This window comes from Canis lupus, chromosome X (genome assembly GCF_003254725.2).
Source record: "Canis lupus dingo isolate Sandy chromosome X, ASM325472v2, whole genome shotgun sequence".
NCBI lineage: Eukaryota > Metazoa > Chordata > Mammalia > Carnivora > Canidae > Canis > Canis lupus.
Genome location: NC_064281.1, coordinates 54,633,459 through 54,654,107, shown reverse-complemented (window position 1 = coordinate 54,654,107; position 20,649 = coordinate 54,633,459). Strand labels below are relative to the sequence as shown.

General features: G+C 39.7%; 2 protein-coding genes across 7 annotated transcripts in view; one reads left to right on the top strand and one right to left on the bottom strand.

The window, feature by feature from the left end:
- KIF4A (kinesin family member 4A) overlaps window positions 1-17,151 on the bottom strand; it is a 125,559-nt gene extending 108,408 nt beyond the window's left edge. Inside the window, exons 1-7 of one of the 4 annotated variants that reach the window (XM_025466094.3) lie at window positions 16,965-17,151; window positions 16,475-16,615; window positions 16,251-16,365; window positions 12,837-13,027; window positions 10,987-11,079; window positions 7,981-8,147; window positions 7,656-7,750 (exon numbers count right to left, since the gene is read on the bottom strand). In XM_025466094.3, the coding sequence (XP_025321879.1) occupies window positions 7,656-7,750; window positions 7,981-8,147; window positions 10,987-11,079; window positions 12,837-13,027; window positions 16,251-16,365; window positions 16,475-16,594 (781 nt within the window). In that variant the 5' untranslated portion in view covers window positions 16,595-16,615; window positions 16,965-17,151. Of the gene's footprint in view, window positions 1-7,655; window positions 7,751-7,980; window positions 8,148-10,986; window positions 11,080-12,836; window positions 13,028-16,250; window positions 16,366-16,474; window positions 16,619-16,732; window positions 16,878-16,964 lie in introns of those variants that run through there. The other 3 variants (XM_049107546.1, XM_025466095.3, XM_049107545.1) reach the window with 3 other exon arrangements.
- On the top strand, window positions 17,101-20,609 carry PDZD11 (PDZ domain containing 11). 3 transcript variants are annotated; one of them, XM_025466099.3, is made up of 7 exons: window positions 17,101-17,246; window positions 17,945-18,044; window positions 18,696-18,779; window positions 19,238-19,294; window positions 19,589-19,687; window positions 19,921-19,981; window positions 20,132-20,609. In XM_025466099.3, exons 2-7 carry the CDS (start codon window positions 17,958-17,960, stop codon window positions 20,164-20,166), a joined length of 423 nt encoding a protein of 140 aa, XP_025321884.1. In that variant the 5' UTR covers window positions 17,101-17,246; window positions 17,945-17,957; the 3' UTR covers window positions 20,167-20,609. The 3 variants fall into 3 exon arrangements, with proteins under 3 accessions (XP_025321884.1, XP_025321885.1, XP_025321883.1); XM_025466100.3 differs by having other exon boundaries at window positions 17,166-17,249; XM_025466098.3 differs by having other exon boundaries at window positions 17,178-17,284.
- Window positions 20,610-20,649: the final 40 nt, after the last annotated feature.

Below are 20,649 nucleotides of genomic sequence, written 5' to 3'. Positions count from 1 at the left end.
TACAAGGGAACTTTGTGGGATAGATGGAAATGTTTCACGTCATGTTTTGGGTGATAGTTACACCTAAACTGGGTAATAAGTGCATATACAACTATCAAAACTCAACAAACTGAACATTTAAAATACATGTGTTTTATTGTATATAAATTTTACCTCAAGAAAAGAAATAGGAACCTGCACTGTTGGTGGGAATGTGAAATGGTGCAGCCACTCTGGAAAACTGTGTGGAGGTTCCTCAAAGAGTTAAAAATAGACCTGCCCTACGACCCAGCAATTGCACTGCTGGGGATTTACCCCAAAGATACAGATGCAGTGAAACGCCGGGACACCTGCACCCCGATGTTTCTAGCAGCAATGTCCACAATAGCCCAACTGTGGAAGGAGCCTCGGTGTCCATCGAAAGATGAATGGATAAAGAAGATGTGGTCTATGTATACAATGGAATATTACTCAGCCATTAGAAACAACAAATACCCACCATTTGCTTCGACATGGATGGAACTGGAGGGTATTATGCTGAGTGAAATAAGTCAATCGGAGAAGGACAAACATTATATGGTCTCATTCATTTGGGGAATATAAATAATAGTGAAAGGGAATAAAGGTGAAAGGAGAAAAAGTAAGTGGGAAATATCAGAAAGGGAGACAGAACATGGAAGACTCCTAACTCTGGGAAACGAACTAGGGGTGGTGGAAGGGGAGGAGGGCAGGGGGTGGGGTGACTGGGTGGCGGGCACTGAGGTGGGCACTTGACGGGATGAGCACTGGGTGTTATTCTGTATGTTGGCAAATTGAACACCAATAAAAAATAAATTTATTATTAAAAAAAAGAAAAGAAATAGGAAACTACACACACATAAAACATGAATGAAAAGATTACAAAGTTAAAAATAAGATTGAGAAAAACATATGTAATGTATATAACAAGGTATTGATATCTAGAATATATAAGCAACTTTTTAAAAATATTTTATTTATTTGACAGAGAGAGAGAGCGCACAAACAAGGGTAATAGCAGAGGGAGAGGGAGAAGCAGGCTCCCCACTGAGCAGGGAGCCGGATGTGGGGCTTGATCCTAAGACCTTGGAATCATGACCTGAGCCGAAGGTAGAGGCTTAATTGATTGAGCCACCCAGGCACCCCTAGAATGTATAAACAACTTCTAAAGTCAACAAGAAAAATACAATCTGAAAGAAAAAATAAGCAAAGGGTATGAACAGGCAATTCACAGAAATGGAAAAAGAAACTGCCCATAATGTGAAAAAAACGCTCAATTTCACAAGTAATTGGGGAAAATAAAAAAAAATTTTAAATAACATGCAGTGTCAAGATAGAAATAAAAAAGGTCAATAATATCTAATATTGTCAACAGTACAGGAAAACATTCTCATATAGAATAGGTGGCATACATACTGGGACAGACATTTTGGAGAACAATATTTAGCAGTACTTAAAATCTCAAATGTGTATGCCCTTCACCCTAGCAATTCCTCTTCCCAGTATATAATTTAGAGAATATTTTCAAGTATATATCATATACAAGGTTATTGACTGAGGCATCATTTTGCAATAGCTAGAAACTAGACAACCTAAATGTCATTCAATACAGGAATGGTTAAATAAACAAGGTAGATTTTACACACTGTGGAATCCTATATAGCAGTTATAAAAATGAGGCAGATTTATATAGTGGTATAAAAAATGTTCAAAGGTATGTTATTAAGAGACAAAAGGAAGGGATCCCTGGGTGGCGCAGCGGTTTGGCGCCTGCCTTTGGCCCAGGGCGCGATCCTGGAGACCCAGGATCGAATCCCACGTCCGGCTCCCGCTGCATGGAGCCTGCTTCTCCCTCTGCCTATGTCTCTGCCTCTCTCTCCTCTCTCTCTCTCTCTCTCTCTCTCTCTCTGATGTGACTATCATAAATAAATAAAACTTAAAAAAAAGAGACAAAAGGAAGTTGAAAAATACTATGTGCAGTATGATAGCATTTGTCTTTAAAAACAACAGGAAAATATCAGGTAAAATAAAACCAGGCAGGTGAAAGTGGTTACATGTAGATTAGGATTAAGAGGTTGGGGGTGAGCGGGGAGAATGGTTTATTTTCATCTGCATTGTTTGTGTTTTATACTAGGAATTTGTTCATATATTACCTGTGTAATTCAAAGGAAATAAATTATTTTAGCAGCACGAAAAATTTAAAGGCATATAACAAATACATTACTATATGTACATGCACACTTATGTATAGAAAAGTATCTGGTGATAATACACAACAAACTTCATAGCCATAGTTAAACAAGAGCCTGCTTGAAAACTTAAAAGGAAAATCTGGGGAATATAGTGTCCACAGGAGGCTTTAAAAAGCTCTGGTCTATTTCTGGTCTATTTCTGTGTGCATGCTCAGGAAAGACCTAAAAAGCCCTCTCTTCAACCCCTAGCTAATATTGAGGCCCTGTTCAAGAAGTGAAGACTAGAGCCTGAGCGTTAGAAACAAGCCCCAACACATAACACAGAGCCCTAGATGAAGGCTGGAAGAGTTAGAGTTTAAGGCATTTAAGGAAATCTGAGACAAATCATTAGCTAACCACTAAAGTAACTACACACTTCTGTGACTACAGACTACTGGGAATTAAAGAATTAGTCCGAGAAAGTCACTAAACATACAAAAACAACAAGTTGGATTTATTCTAGGAATGAGATTGGTTTAACATCCAAAATCAATTAATGCCATAAACCATATCAACAGAATAATGAACAAAAATAATGTGATCATTTTCAATACATGATGAAAAATCATTTGACAAACTCATGATAAAAACACTCAACAGAGTTAGGAGTCTTTATTTTCTGTCTCCCTTTCTGATATTTCCTACCCAGAAATGAACTAGGGGTGGTGGAAGGGGAGGAGAGTGGGGGGTGGGGGTGAACGGGTGACGGGCACTGAGGGGGGCACTTGACGGGATGAGCACTGGGTGTTATTCTGTATGTTGGCAAATTGAACACCAATAAAAAATAAATTTATTATTTAAAAAAATAAAAATAAAAAATATTAAAAATAAAAATAATAAAAAAATACACTCAACAAACTAGGTATAGACAGAAATTCCTCATCCTGGTAGGGGCATCTATGAAAAACACACAGCTAACATCATACTTAACAGTAAAAGACTGGAGATGCCTAGGTGGCTGAGTGGTTGAGCGTCTACGTTTGGCTCAGGGCATGATCCCGGAGCCCTGGAGTCAAGTCCTTCATCAGGTTTCCCACGGGGAGCCTGCTTCTCCCTCTGCCTATCTCAGCCTCTCTGTGTGTCTCTCATGAATAAATAAATACAATCTTTAAAAAAGACAGTAAAAGACTGAATGCTTTTCCCCTAAAATCAGGAATAAGACAATATCCATTCTCACCATTTCTATTCAACATTGTCTTGGAGGTTCTAGCCAGGACAATTAAGCAAGAAAAGGAAATAAAGGCATCCAGACCAGCAAAAACTATCTCTGTTACAGATGACATGAACTTGTATATAGAAATCCTAAAGACACTTGATGGGATGAGCACTGGGTGTTATGCTAGATGTTGGCAAATCGAACTCCAGTAAAAAAATATACAAAAAAATCCTAAAGAATCCATTAAAAACCTATCAGAACAAACAAACAAGTTCAGCAAGGTTGCAGACACAAGTCACTATACAAAGCTCAATAAACAGGGGCAGCCCAGGTGGCTCAGTGGTTTAGCGCTGCCTTCAGCCCAGGGCCTGATCCTGGAGACCTGGAATAGAGTCCCATGTCGGGCTCCCTGCATGGAGCCTGCTTCTCCCTCTGCCTGTGTCTCTGGCTCTCCCTCACTCTCCCTCCCTCTCTCTCTCTCTCTGTGTGTGTGTGTGTCTCTCATGAATAAATAAAAATCTTTTAAAAAAACAAAGCTCAATGAACAATTTGAAGATGAGTTTAAGAAAACAATTCGAAAAAAAAAAAAGAAAACAATTCGATTTACTACAGCATTGAAAAGAATAAAATATTTAGGAATAAATTTAACAAAAGAAATGTACAACTTAAACAGTGAAAAATTTAAAAATTATTTAAGAAGGTCCAAATAAATGGAAAAACACTTGATTTTTGTGAATTTAAGAGTTAATATTAAGATGGCAATACTTTCTAAATTGATCTACAGATTCAACACAATCCCTATGAAAATCCCAGCTGGCTTCTTTGCAGAAAATGACAAGTTGATCCTAACATTCATATGGAAATGCAAGGGACCCAGAATAGCCAAAACAATCTTGAAAAAGAACAAAGTTGAAGCACTCACACTTCCTGATTTCAAAACTTGTTACAAAGCTACAGTAATCAAGACAGTGTAGTAATCAAGACTGGTGTAAGGATAGACATACAGATAAATGGAATAGAATTGAGAGTTCAATTGCTTCTTGACAAAGATGCCAAGACAATTCAGTGGGAAAGAATAGTCTTTTCAATAAATGATGTGGGGATAACTAATGATCTACATGCAAAAGACTGAACTTTGGACTCCACTTCATACCATATACAAAAATTAACTTAAATGGATCAAAGACATGTAAAACCATAAAGCTCTTAAAAGAAAACAGAAGCACACATCTTTGTGACCTTGGATTAGGCATTTTCTATAGATATGACACCAAAAATATAAGCAGCAAGAGAAAAAATAGATGAGTGGACTTCATCAAAATTTTTTAAATTATGTGCTTCAAAGGATAACATCAGTAAGTGAAAACACAACCCAAAGAATGGGAGGAAACATTCGCAAAGAATATACCTGATAAGGGGTTAGTATCCACAATGTATAAAGGACACACATAACCCACCCATAAAAAGATAAATAACCCAATTAAAAAAGGGGCAAAAAATCTGACTGAACATTTTTCTAAAAAGATATATAAATTGCTGATAAACACATGAAACAATGTTCAACGTCATTAGCCATTGGGGAAATGCAAACCAAAACCACAATGAGGTATCACTTCACACCCACTAGGATGACTACAATTAAAGACATAATAAAAGTAAGAATATGGAAAAATTAGAATCCTAATTTTAAAATTAGAATTCTAAAAATAACAAGCCTGAGAAATGTTAAAGTGGTACAGTTCCTGTGAAAAATAATCTGGTAGCTTTTCAAAAAGTTAAACACAGAGTTACCATATGATCCAGCAATTCCACTCCTAGATATATACCCAAGAGAAATGAAAATATACATCTACTTGAAAACTTGTAGGTCAATGCTAAATAACGTGGATGAGCCTTGAAAACACTGTTAAGTGAAAGAAGCCAGTCACAAAAGACCACATATTGTATGACTAGATGTACATGAAATGTCCAGATTAGGCAAATCTGTAGGGACAGAAAGAGCATGAGTCATAGATAGGTGGGGTGAGGGGTGTGGAGGTTCGGGGAGGAAGCTGGGGGAAAATAGAGAATGACTGCTAATGCATGTGGGTTTTCTTTTTGGGTGACAAAAATGTTCTAAAATCTACCATGGTGGGGACGCCTGGGTGGCTCAGCGGTTGAGCGTCTGCCTTCAGCTCAGGGCATGATCCTGGAGTCCCAGGATGGAGTTCCTCATCGGGCTCCCTGCACGGAACCTGCTTCTTTCTCTGACTGTGTCTCTGCCTCTCTCTGTGTGTATCTCTCATGAATAAAGAAAATAAAATCTTTTTAAAAAAATAAAATATACTATGGTGATGGTTACACAACTTTGTGAATATACTAAAAATGACTGACTTGTATAGTTTAAAAGGGTGAATTTTATGGTATATTAATTACATTTTAAATTTCTTTAAAAAAGGAAATTTTAAAGTTACCATATCACCCAGCCAGAGATCACACACTTAGGTGTATACCTAAAGGGAAACTAAAACTTGTCTACACAAAAACTTACACGCAAGTGCTCACAGAGCAATATTCAAAATAGCTAAATTGGATACAACTGAGGAATAGACAAGCAACATGTATATCCACACAATGGAATATGATTCAGCAGTCAAAGGGAATAAAATATTGATATACACTACAACGTAGAGGATCCCTGAAAACCTTATGTTAAGTGAAACAAGGCAGTCACAAAAGACCACATATTGTACGACTATATTTATCTGAAATACAGGTTATGGTTGCCTAGGGCTAGAGAAGGGGCTGGGAGTAGGGAGCAACTGCTAATTGGTATGGAGTTTCTTTTTGAGGGTGATAAGCATGTTCTACAATTAGATCGTGGTGATGGTTGCACAGCTCTGTGAATATCCTAAAATCTGCTGAAGTGTTCAGTTGAAATGGGTAAATTTTATGGTATGTGAATTATATCTCAATAAAGCTGTTAAAAAACCTCAAACTGTAAACATAAAAAAAGAGTTACAAGAATCTTTAAAAATAGTATTAAGAAGGCTAAATGTCACAGTGCAAACATAAAACAAAAAAGGCACTTTCCAATACATTCAGAACAAAAAGGTGAATGAGGAAGAAATAGGTCTTTGCCCTGTGTCAGCAGTGTAATAATGATACGTGACAGAGATAAAATTCCTCAATTACTATTTTTTTTGCTCCTGCATTCTCATCTCAATTCCTCAGAGGGAACCACAGCCCAATATGAGTGAACAAGTAGTAAGTGAGAACTCAACTACTTTAACAGGAGTTCAAAAATCTGATGAATTATAGCCAAGGAAATGGAGATTAATTTCAAATGAGAATGCTGAAGCTATGTCAATGATCACTGAGGAATCACAAAGAAAGATGTTCCAGAAGACTGGGCAGATAGAATTTCAATTTTCAAAAAAGGGAAAAAAAAGTTAATTCTATAAATTACAGCCTGGCAATTTTGATGTGAGTCTTCTAGATGATGATGATGATGATGATGATGATGATGATTATTCTAGATGATTATAGGGATGGCTTGCAGGGACCTAGAAATGGAAGAATTAGCACTAGAAGCCAGTTTTAATTCACTAAGAAGTCAATTTAAGCTAATCCTTATTTCTTTTTTGTAATGTTACTAAATTGGTAGCTAATAGAAATATGGCAGACTTAGTATATCTGAACATTTGACAAAATCTTTTAAGAGATTCTTAAGCACAAAATCAAGAAATAGAGACTGGTTGTTAATTTTTGTTAGATTAATAATCACTTGAAAGATCACTCCCAAAGCATGCAGATTACCAGGCCACTATCATGCTAGACTAAGGTCTCTAATAGCATAAACCATGGGGTTCTTCTAGCCTTAGGAGCTTCATCATTTATATCCAATGACTTAAATAAAGATATGGAAACCATGCTGATGGAGTTTATAAGTGATAATATCTGAGAAGGATAGTGAATACTTCAGATGACAGAATCAGGATACTGATTTTAATCATAAGTAGTTGGGGGTAAAACCAAACAAAACCAAACAAAAACTAAAACTTTCCTGGACCAGATGAAATCAAACCAAGGGCCAGATCCAAATCTCACACCTAAATTAGAAAATGAGTACAAGGGAAAGAAACAGTTTTTCACTATTTCTGATATCAGCCTCAAACTTGAATTGTAGCTACTGTTAGAAAATGACCTGAAATATTTCAGTCAAGACACTGATGATACAATGGGAGTACTAGGAAGTTTTCATCTACAGCTGTGGCCTTAATTTCTCTCACCCTCTTTCAGACGATCCCCTTCAGCCTTGGTTTTCTTCTGTCTTTCTGATCCAGCAAGGTCCACAAGATGCAGCTTGGAGCGAAAGCTGCTATTCCTGTGATGACAAGAAGACCCGAATGAGAATGGTATGTGAACTTGAGGGTAGCTGAGTGTCAGAGTCGGTCTGCTGGTTCTAGTTTTCTTTCAAGTCAGTCAAAAATGGCTCTACTGGTTACCAGTGCTCAGAGTACTAATGGCTGATGATTTGTCAAATGCACTGAAGGAGCAACTTAATATTAACTAACATTAAAAATCTTGACTCTTTAAACTGTAGGTACAACTTACTTGTCACTTTTCTTTCTTTGCTCTATGGAGATTGTAAAGATGGCATGAGATCGGGATGACTGGGAGTTCATAGCTGTGGATGCCACAGTCCTACAGTTGTTGCCCTGCTCCAAACAGGAAACAGTATCCAAAGCAACTACAACAGTCTTCTCAGTGAGTCCAACAATCTAATTCAGAGAAAGAAAAAAAATGCCCTTATGATTCCACTTTAAATACTTCATCAAAGATAGAAGGATTGGTAGGTTAAAAAATAATGCTTTGATACTCCAGCAGAACCTCAATAAATAGAACAGTTGTGATAATGAGGACTGTTTTAACTAGCAACATTGTGATCATTGCAAACCACAGTCTCTAATCTCCCCTAGGGACCTCCAAAGCAAGGGTACCAGGCAATACTGGAGCTAGAAGAGATCTCTAGATTTTAGGATAGAGCAGTGGATAGATGCCTTCCAGGGAGCCTCCAAGTGAAGGTAAGCTTTGGCCCTAAGAACAGTAAAGGCAACACAAATACGTATGGTATTTCTCTTGGCTACTTTCTCCATGTGACCCTATGCTCCTCCCATACCTCTGACTTGTTTTATACTTCATCTTCACCAAGGGAAATAGCAAGAAAACAGGGTCCTAGGCTTAGTATTATATCTACCCGAGAGAATTTGTACACATTAAAAATCTCTTGGAGCCTCTGGAGATTGAACCAGATGATTATGAAGCCCCTTTGAGCCCAAATATGCTCCTATTTTATTAGTCCATAGCTCCCAGATCTACATCTGTGGCCCTAATTTCTAGTCTTTCTAGAGGACTGCTACTTACACTTTGAAAACAGTGAATTATAAACCAAACTCATCTTCCTTCCCACCAGCACTGATTCTTTCTACGACTTCATTTCTATGAATATTTCTATTCTCAGAACCTCACATTCACCTTCAATTCCTCTCCTCCCATTTCTCCATATTTCACTTATCACCAACTCCTAGCCATTTTTCTTTTGAATCCATTGCTTCCTTTTCCTTTCTACATCTACTTGCCTTGTCCAGGCCAATCTTACTTCATGCCTGAAGAATAAGGTAAAGTTTCTCCAACTGGCCTTCCTCAATCTAGTCTGTCTCCTTTTCAATCCATTTCTGTTTAGTCTCCCTGAAATCACGCCTCCGAAATTTCTAAGTTCTGTGCTAGATAATGAGGATCGGAGGAGATTTTAAGATGCTCTCCTAACCTCTAGGAGCTAACATAGTTGGAGAGATTACACACATAAGATAAAAACTTGGTAAAAGGAGCCAGAGCAATCTCACTTATATACGATTCACAGGAATGGAACACATGAAGCTTTAACCTGGCTTCATAATCTGGTTCTAACACATCCATTACTTCTCAACCCAGAGTCTCTAATCCAGACAGACTGGTCTAGTCCTACTACCCCCAAGGAGTCTGTTTTCTACTTAAGCCACTCCTTACTATAAGAATACCCTTACATCTTTTATCTCTGCTTATATTCCATCTATCTCATCTGAAGAATGCTGACAAACTTGTCTTTATCCATCTCAATTTAATCAGTTATGCACACTTCTTTGTATTGAAAATTGTACCTCAAATAATGCTTGGGATTTAATTCCTGCCTTGGCTTGAGGCATAAAAAAGATCTTGGAACTGGGTCAAGACCTGGTTCAGTACCAACATTCTTTCTGGTGACAGCATGCCTTTTGCCCAGGTTTCTTATCCCCACTATCCAAATTGTCTTCACATATTCTAAGTTTAATGGGCTTTTATTTATTTTTAAAGATTTTATTTATTCATTTGAGACAGAGATATATCAAGAGAGAGAACATGAGTAGGGGGAGGGGCATAGGGAGATGGAGAAGCAGACTCCCCACTGAGCAGGGAGCCCAATGAGGAACTGGATCCCAGGACCCTGAGATCATGATCTGAGCTGAAGGCAGACACTTAACCATTTGAGCTACCCAGGCTCCCCTACTGGGCTTTTAAAATAGGTATGATCCTTCAAGCCTTGCTCTAATGCATGGCTAATGACTTTATTTATTTATTTATTTATTTATTTATTTATTTATTTATTTATTGGGGGGGGGGTAATGACTTTAAAATCCAAAAAGGAAAAAACTCAGAAGCCCACCTGCTCCTCATGCACCTATACTCTAAACCTCCAACTTTCCGTGAGGGGAAGAGAAGAATGGGAAGAAGATGGGTAAGACACTATTTTACTAAGATTTCCCAAGTATATAAAACCTATTCTCATCTACTTTCAGCCTTGGATTCCCCCTCTGAATACTCAAGCTGGAGCTAGACTCAAGCTTTGCCTGTTTTCAATAATGACTTCTAGATTTGGTCCACTCCCATATACAAAACTCCCAACCTTGACTCAAATTTTCTGTTCAGCTATAGCTCCTCATCCTGCATCTAAACCATATGACAGAAGCCTCTCACATAAGTGATCTCTTCTTCTTATGGTACTTATGGATTTTAAATGTTTTACATTATTTTTCCTTTTTAAGTATCATTCTATAGTCTACCATAATGTCTGTTATATAGTGCTGTCCTAACAGAATTTCCTATGACCATGGTTATGATCTATGTCTGTGCTGTTCTATAGTAGCCACAGCCACATGTAGCTACTGAGCACTGGATATGTGGCTGGTGGGACCAAAGGACTGAATTTTAAATTACATTATATTTTAGCTCACTTAAGTTTAAATAGTCATTTGTGGCTAGTGGCTATTATACTGAATAGCCCAGGACTAGAACTCTGTAAATAACTAATAAAATATTTAATTGATATTACCATTCCTTCAACAGGTAACAGGAAGACAATATAAATTCCTTCCCCACATGAGCTCCCATCTAGGATTTCTAGATTAACAAAGGAAATTAGGATCATACAAAATCTGAGAGACTGAGATGTCAATAGTCATTTAAAACCACAGTTGCAAATAAAAGGGATGTGAACTTTAGCGTGGTCAACATTTTTCAGTAACAATAAATGACAGACAAACACACCTTTATGCCTTCTTTAGGATCCTCTCGTATATTTATTTGAGAGGCTTTCTCACGAGATGGGCATAGAAGATCCAAGATTTCTTCGTTGTAAATCTGGTATTGTTAAAAATAAAGTGGTAAAAACAAGATGTTAACAGCGGTAATCTTGGAGTGATGGATTATAGGTGATTTTTAAAATTATTTGTGACTTTCTGTATTAAAAAAATTTATAACATTATTTTTATAATTAAGGGCTTTAAATCTTACATGTAACCATTTGATACTTACAAAATGAATTCACATATTCATTGTAACAAAATTGAGACTGCTCTCTTAAAACAGTTTCTTGGGAATAGCAGACACAATTAAAAATGACAAGGGTGCCCAAATTCAGTTCTTTGATGGTGCCATAACAACATCACCTTCCCTAATTTTGTTACAATGTTTAAGTAACAGGTCCTTAGTGGAGGGTAGAAACGGGAAGCAAATGGGAAAAGTGGCAACCAATACTTCAACAATCAAAACTTTAAGTATTTAGAACAGAGTTTAGCACATAGTAAGCACCATATTTGTTTGCTATTATTGCCATTGCTGCAATTTAACATACCAGGTTTTTTTTTAAAGGATTTTATTTATTTATCCATGAGAGACATAGAGAAAGAGGGAGGCAGAGACACAGGCAGAGGGAGAAACAGGCTCCATGCAGGGAGTCTGACGTGGGACTCGATCCCGGGTCTCCAGGATCACACCCTGGGCCGAAGGCGGTGCTAAATCGCTGAGCTACCCGGGCTGCCCAACATACCAGGTTCTTAAGTAATTTTTACATTTGATTACCTGACCACAACTGGGTTAATTAAGAGACTCAAGAAGGCTAATCTTAATGACATTTAAAACTCCCTTTCAACTCTACACCTCTGATACCTACTAATGTATTAAGATTCAACTCCAGGATGAACTATTCACATACACTATAAAATTGTATGCTTCCGTTATCTAAGTTTAATCATTGCTCATTGAAGGTATCACTGCTATGGAACCAAGCAGCTAGTTTCCCAAAAACCATAAATTTTCTGAACATGTGTTTTTGAGGTCACGAGGTTAGATATAACTGGCCAATCTAGTTGTATAGTGATATTCACTAGAATGAAAACCCCACAAGGGTAAGGATTTTCATCTTTTGTTCACAGATATATCCAAAGTACATAGAATAGGCCCTATAACACAGTAGGTATTCAATAACATCTGTTGAATAAATACATTCTATTACCACACAGCTTAGTACTTCATCCATTTTTTATAACATTCTTCCTGAAGTAGGAGCATTATCACTTAGGCCTCAAAACAGTAAAGGAAAATCAAATATTTTTCTGCAGACTCTACAGGGAATCAGCAGCAGAAGCCAAATTGGAATTAAAGAATTCTTATCATCTTTTTAAGTGGCAATGCCAACTCCTCTAACAATCAAATTAAACAGACTATTCTGACAAGAAAAGAACTGGGCGGGAGCCAGCTCCAATTGAGCCAGTAAATTTTCTCTATCAATGTTTTAAAATGTAATTTACTAAAAATGCAATTTACTAATGGGTAGCCTGGGTGGCTCAACGGTTTAGCATGGCCTTCAGCCCAGGGTGTGATCCTGGGGACCCGGGATCGAGTCCCACGTCAGGTTCCCTGCATGGAGCCTGCTTCTCCCTCTGCCTGTGTCTCTGCCTCTCTCTCTCTCTGTGTGTCTCTCATGAATAAATAAATAAAATCTTTTAAAAATGCAATTTACTTATTTGAGTCATGCCAGGGAAAAAACATGATTTGGATTTATTTTTTCTACCCAAAGATACATTTGAATTCAGTATAACTTAAGATAAATCACTTACCTCCAAGTATGACACTTTCAGAGTAAATTCGATATCACTCTTTTTATCAATTTCTTTGAAGAGCAATTGTATTACCCTAGGAATGACCCCAACTGTTGGTTCATTCTCTTGGTCTGCAGTGTATGCACCTCCCATTGAATAGGTTTTTCCGGAGCCAGTCTGTCCATAGGCCAGGACGGTTGCATTGTATCCTGATAAAACAGAAGTCACATGCATAGTGGTGCTCAAATATTTTCATCCAATCAATATCCTCCATCTCCTTCAGCAATTACTTGCAACAAAATTGAGATTGCTTTTTTTTTTTTTTTGATTGCTCTCTTAAGACAAGGGTTTTTTAGGAGTAGCAGACACAGAAAAAACTTGTGTGGATGACATGATTTTGCATCACTTTAAAGAAGCAAAGAAGAAAAATACCAACCTCCCAGAATGTGTGCCCCTCTTTATTGCCCTTAAAAACTAGGAAGTAAAAAATAAATAAATAAATAAATAAATAAATAAATAAATAAATACTAGGAAGTAAAACACTTAAAGATATGACTGAGATAATGAAGGTGGCCAAACACCATCAAAAAGCCATTCAGAACTTTATAATTCTACTTTTACCAATTCTAAATTATAGGCATTAAATCAAAGTCTTAGAAGTAGCAAAAATGGAAGGGGGTCCAACCTATGTTTTTGATGACCAATCTTCATCTGAAGAGGCAAAAAAGTTGATTTTTACAATCAATGAAACCATCCGCTCCCCATCTAAACTCTCAGACTGCATTTGGGCCATATTATCAGGCACTTTGGCCTTTTTTTTTTCATTTTAAAATAATTTAATTGTCTAAACAAAGACCTCCCTTCTGAAGGATATTCTGAAAGATCATAAGCTATTTCCTCAAGATTTTCACTGTAATAAATAGCTAGTATCACCTGGTATGATCATGAGGCAAAAGAATAACATTCCATAGTCTTCTAGAATATCAAAGATATGTATATATAGTAATAACTGGGGGAACCAATTTTCAGTATTTTTTCCAAAAAATTGAAGGCTCTCTGGTATTGGGAATTCAGAGTACAAGAGGATGCTGTTGAGCTGACTAAAAAATAGTGGTTTTGTCTTTGCAATTGAGAGCAATGTTAGCCAAACATATATTGGGATCACTATCTACTTTATATTGCCTATAAAGACTATAATTTAATTCTTATAGTTCCCCAAGTTAAGATAAAAGTATAGAATTACAATGTTCTTACTGAGCTGTGAAGGAATATTTCTGAGGAAGATGACCAGATTATGGAGGGTCTGGAAAACCATATCGTTTCCAGAATGGCTAAAGGAAATATGGATGGTTAATTAGAAGAGACTTAGGCAGAATCACATAATTGTCATCCAAATATGTAAAAAGGAAAAAGATTAACTTTATAGTGGAGAAGCCTATGATAACACCATAATCGAATGATCAAAATGAACATCAGCAGTAAGGCAACAAATTATGTGCTGCCGAATAGGATTCAATGGGAAGAATACAGCACCACTTCTGTGATATTCCTGTTAGAGATATACAACCACAATTTAATAATGAACACCAGACAAACCAAAACTGATAAACAGTTTACAAAATAACTAGCCTGTGATCTTCAAGAGTCATGATCACAAAATTTTTTTAAAAAAGACAAAAAACCTTAGAATGAAAGAGACTATACAGAGACAGTACAACTCTTAAATACAAGTGCTTCTGAATGAGATCCTTTTACTTTAAAGGATGTTATTGGGACAATTAGTGAAACTTGAATAAAGTCTGAGTAGTAGATGATAGTAATGTAGCAATGCTAATTTCATGATTTGGATGATTATATTGTAGTTATGTAGGAGGAAGTCCTTGATTGTAGCAAATATACACTTAAGTATTCAGTGGGCACCAGGTAAATAATTCATCTCAAATGAATCAGGAAAAAAGTTCTTTATGTCATTCTTACAACATTTCTGTAAGTTTGACATAATTTAATATTCCAAAAATCTGAAACAAAGTGTTCAGTGTGTTCTGAACCACAGCATCATTTTTTTAAAAAAGATTTTATTTACCTATTCATGAGAGACAGAGAGAGAGAAGCAGAGATACAGGCAGAGAGAGAAGCAGGCTCCCCACAGGATGCCCAATAGGAGACTTGATCCCAGGACCGCAAGATCACCACCTGAGCCAAAGGCAGTCAACCACTGAGCCACCCAGACCTCCCCATAACATTATTTTAAAAAGTGGAAAAAATACGTGAAGCCTGGAAGAAGGCTTCTATTTGCCTAGAGGGATGAACTAATATCACTGGGTAGAAATTACAGGGAAGCAAATTTCATCTCAATATAATCTAACACAATTGGGAGTTGTCCAACATCCAATTAATAGGACCACTTTGTGAGTCCGTGAGTTCCCTATCAAAGAAAAAATTGTAAATAGACGCTGGAAGTTCACTTAGAGAATATGGCTGGAAAGCATTTTTCGTTGAATGCAAAGTAAGACTAGATGATGTACAAATGTGCTTTTGATTTTTAAGGGATTGTGTGCCATGGTCTGAGTTTTTTTACACAGACTTCTGCTTTGAATCCTGAATAACCTCTGTACTGGAATAACAGTAATTAAACACCTCTCAGGCACTACTATCTTCTTTAGAACCCTGCTATGGTCTTCAGCAACACTAAAGTCTTAGCTTCTTCAATAAAAATTATTAACTAGTCAGGGTACTCAGGGGCTTTAGGAAATACCCATCTTCACCTAAAAGAATTCTATTCATCATTCAAGATCTCTCTCAAACGTTGGCCTGTGCTGTGAGATTCATCCCTAATCCCCTAAGTAGTCAGTGCCATCCTTTTGGTTTTCATACCATGAAAGTAGCGCTAGCTACTTCCATAGCAGGACTGATTCTATTGTGTACTTTTAACTTTAACATATGTTTTCCTTAAAGATAAGTGCAAAAAGGTTAAAATTTTTATGTATTTAAAATTATGTATGCAGTCCTATACTTTCACTCCTACTCCTGGACTTTGAAACCCTACAGGGCCTGGAAGGGGTTTTATATAATTTTTATATAATTTTTTTCTGAATTCTCAACAGGCTTCGCAGTGCCTGAGCCTTAAGTAAGTTGGCAAACTGATCATCTTTGGCATCCATGAAAGAGCTTAGGATCTAATGATGTTCCAGGACAAACAAACAAAAATATATATACAAGTCAAAGATGAACAGAACCACAGAAAGCAAATACAGTATAAAACTAGCTTCAAGGGTACAGACTTTTGCAAATGACATTGAGTTAGTTCCTAGGCTGTAGGCTTTTTGAAGGCAGGACTCCTATTTCATCTATTCCTGTATCTGCAGTACCCACGTACAGTGCCTGACACAAAATATATGCTGGAGAACCAGCAGAAGAATTAAATAGCCTTACCTTTAAATATGCCTTTTATGAGTGGTGCTACTGCTGTATTGAAGACTTCTTCTTGTTCCGTAGAGGGGTCAAACACAAAATCATAGGTAAAGGATTTGTCAGTACCAACCACCACCTAGAGAAGGCAAGGGACAAGAAGTGAGAAAAATGAAAGGGAAGACCACGCCCCTCACTGCCATTTGGCCCCAGCTGTTCAGAGGTAGGCCCAGGACTCTCCTACGCACCTGAGGCTCCCCGGGTACGAAGGAAAGGCACATCTGGCAGCCCTCACTAATCTCTTTGGGGACCAGAGGGCGACATCGCAGTGCCACTCTTACAGGAATTCCTTTCACCTCTTCTTTCATGATCCTACCGCAACACCGTCTCTGCTTGGGGGGGTGGGGAGAGAGAAAAGAAAAGATACTTGCTGATGAATCAATCTTGGTAGGTCGGGAGGGGTGGGAGTTCAGGCCCGCCTTGGAGGGAAGGATGGGTTACGAAACTCGGCAGTAGCGGTGGCAGCCTCCCCGTCCTAGTGGGATCGCTGCCTCGGGAGAGTCATTGTCTCTCAGGCTTGGCAACGACAGGACAGCCGGTCAGCTCCACGCTCTGAAGAGAGCGAAGTGGAGCCTGAAATGAAAAGGAAAGCCCCTAGCGGAGATGACGACAAAGAACCAAAGCCCCAGGGTACCAGGAAAGGCAGATCCTGAGCTAAAGTGTGCCCCCTTAACTCACCAAACTAAACGTCCTTTCCCCGGTCTCCCGCCTCCCTGTCCCAGCCGGAGCTTTAACCGCCAAGTTTCAAATCTGTCCCTGAGGCGCCAGCCAATCCGCGTGAGACCTTGCGGGCAGAGCACGCACGTCGGCGCGCGCAGGAAGATGCGTTGGGAAGGGGAGGGCCTGCGCGCCGCACCCTGAACCCGCCCTTTCCGACCTACCGTAGCATCCGCTTCCGGCTTCCAGACTGAATTGGCGGCGAGCGGAACTTGGGGTTCCTGAGGTTTGCGGATGAGTGAGGTAGTACTGCATCTCCCCGGCTTGTGCGCAGGATTCAGGCAGGATGCGGGGCAGGGACGTGGAAGGGAACCGGTGGTGAAGGAAGGGTCGTTGTTCTGGGGACCCCCACCATTACTGATCACATCTAGGGAATGTGGGGTGGTGCCTTGTCCAGAGTCCTTGTGGATAGTTGGAGGCAGTCCTTGGACTTTGAAAATTGACGCACCTGATTTCCTCTTCTCTAGACGGCAACATCTGTTTTGCAGGATTGTTGTAGGAAAGGAGATGATCTCTATGGAGTACTTAACAGTTTGCTTGACACGCAGATATTCAGCAAAATTAATTGTTCTCTTTCATCTTTTTTCTTCTTTTTCTCTCTCAATCTCTATCACCTGGAAGTGGGCTGGGCCCATAGATGACAGCCTTGGGATGGGGTGGGGTTGTTTTTTGAAACTTGCTGGACTGCTGACCCTTTTTTTTTTTAAATTTTTATTTATTTATGATAGTCACACAGAGAGAGAGAGAGAGAGGCAGAGACACAGGCAGAGGGAGAAGCAGGCTCCATGGAACGGGAGCCCCACGTGGGATTCGATCCCGGGTCTCCAGGATCACGCCCTGGGCCAAAGGCAGGCGCCAAACCGCTGCGCCACCCAGGGATCCCTGCTGACCCTTTTGAACCATTTTCTGTCAGCTTCGATTCACCCTTCCTTCCATTCCAGGGCCTTGCTGGAGATGGACAGTCGGATTCCTTATGATGACTACCCCGTGGTTTTCCTGCCTGCCTATGAGAATCCCCCAGCATGGATTCCTCCTCATGAGGTGGGAATGTTTGAGTAGGGGATATATTCCTGTGGGCTTGAGATGATGCATGAAAGGTAGGATGGCAGGATTAGAAAGCTCAGTAGAGGGTGAATTCTAGCCTTGTAGCCAGGGGCCCAGAAATTAGAATCTGAACAACTGGGCCCATTGGGAGCTTCTTATGGAATCCAACTACCAGAGTCCATTCACACCAGAGAATTCTGGAAATTCAGAGCCCTAGTTTCTATTCTCTAAAGGTAGAGATGGGGAGCTACTGGGCTACTAACATTTCCCCATGCTATCCATCTACCCATTCGGACAGTGTTATCTGTACTTAAAACTAAGTCCATGATCACACCTGTGTGTGTGTGTGTGTGTGTGTGTGTATTGCTTTTAAGATCTTATTTATTCATTCATGAGAGACACACAGAGAGAAAGGCAGAGACACAGGCAGAGGGAGAAGCAGGCTCCCTGCCTGGAGCCCGATGTGGGACTCAATACCGGGTCTTCAGGATCACATCTTGGGCCGAAGGCAGGTGCTAAACCGCTGAACCCCTCAGGGATCCCCCCACACCTTTTTCTAACTTCAGGGTGATGCATTTGTAGTCCAGATGAAGGGAGGTATAAAATCTAAGGCTGGTAGTAAGAATTCGGGGTTGCTGTTTCTTGCAGAGGGTATATCACCCAGACTACAACAATGAGCTGACCCAGTTTCTGCCCCGAATCGTCACACTGAAGAAGCCCCCTGGAGCTCAGGTGAGCTTATGGAACAATTCTGTCTTTTTTTTTTATTTTATTTACTTATTTGAAAGAGAGCATGCATGAGTGGGGGAGGCAGAGGGAGAAGCAAACCCCTCCCTGAGCAGGGAGCCCAACATGGGGCTCCATCCCAGGACCCTGAATCATGACCTGAGCTGAAGGCAGATGCTTAACTGACTGAGCCACCCAGGTGCCCCAGAACAATTGCATCTTATTTTAGGCTCAGTTTGTCTGTACCAGGCCCAGAAGTTGGCAGTGGATTGGGGGGATGGATGGGAAGGCAGTTAGGGAGGTAAGGAAACACTTTAATGGGCAGAAAGTCTGAGATACCACTTCCACAACTTCTGACTTCTCTCTGAGAAACACATAAGCCAAGCTATCATACAGTGATAACAGTAGATGTTCTTGTGTTTGTGGTCTATATTGAGCCCCCCTTCTGTGCTCTTGTCTTACAGTTGGGATTTAATATCCGAGGAGGAAAGGCTTCCCAGCTAGGCATCTTTATCTCCAAGGTATGTGTGCCTTGTAGGCAATATGGATTGCTAATTCCCTTTCTTAAGTTACCAGATTGCAGAACAATGGTATCCAAAGGCCTGGGAGAGGAATGATTTAGTAGACTACAGAAGGGGCGTAATGGGGACACCCATTCCCATTTAAAACGTCTCATCTGGCAAACCATCTGTTTCTCTGCATTGTCACGTACACACAAAAACAATAGCATCTTAACCTTTGAATAGCACTTAATTTCAGTTACAGCCTTTGAAACTCTTTTGCCTCAATCTCATATATTCTCTCCTTACTAACAGGTAATTCCTGACTCGGATGCACATCGAGCAGGACTTCAGGAAGGGGACCAAGTCCTAGCTGTGAATGATGTGGATTTCCAAGATATTGAGCACAGCAAGGTGGGCACAGCATCTGGGCTGTGGTGAGGCAAGAAGCCATCCCTGGTAGAAAAGGCTAGATAGGATTAACCTCATCTGTAACTTATATGAAGGAATCTCTGCTGAGGAAGTGCACCAAGAGGAACCAGCTAGTAGTGACCCAGAAGGTTCAAGTGGCAAGCTGTTTTTCTCCTGTTATGATACTGCCCTGGGTCATATCTCTTTATTTGTACATGCTGCTGTGTTCCTTCCAGGCTGTTGAGATCCTGAAGACAGCCCGCGAAATCAGCATGCGCGTCCGCTTCTTTCCCTACAGTGAGTGCCACTCTCTTTTTTATTTATTTGGCAGGGTGGCCCTGGGTAGGAACTCTTTAAATACTGGTTACTAAAGGCCCCCCAAGTTTGGGATGGGGAATTGGAGGTGTAGGCTTGAAAGTAATCCATTCTTTTCCTCCTTTGCCCCAGATTATCATCGCCAAAAGGAGAGGACTGTACACTAGAGAGTTGCGGCCCGTAGCCCTCCACATGAAATCTTCTCGGACAAGCTGGTTAGGCCTCAGGGAAGCCTCTTGGGAAACTACTCTCACCCCACCCTGGCAGAGTAGAGTGAGGTAGGGACACAGTAAGGCCCTGCACCGAGTCAGCCAGCCAACTGCATTACTCAAACTGTGCTGCACTTTTTGTTTCCTCGTTTTGTAGGTGAGATCATTCCCTGAAACAGGAAAGGCAGCTGACATTTATTGAATACCATGTGCTAGACAATTACACATGTGTTGTATCATTTTCATTAGAGTCTAGAAATCCACAGAGAAAAAGAATCTTGGGGGCCTTCCATCTCCTCCCATTCTTGTACTACCAGTCTCATACATTCCAGAGACTCTCTGGAACCATTCTCCCCACCCCCACCCTCTCCCCACAAAAGTAAAAGGCAATGCTGAGGAAATGTTGGTGTGACTTTTGGATGATACTGACTGGGTTTTAAA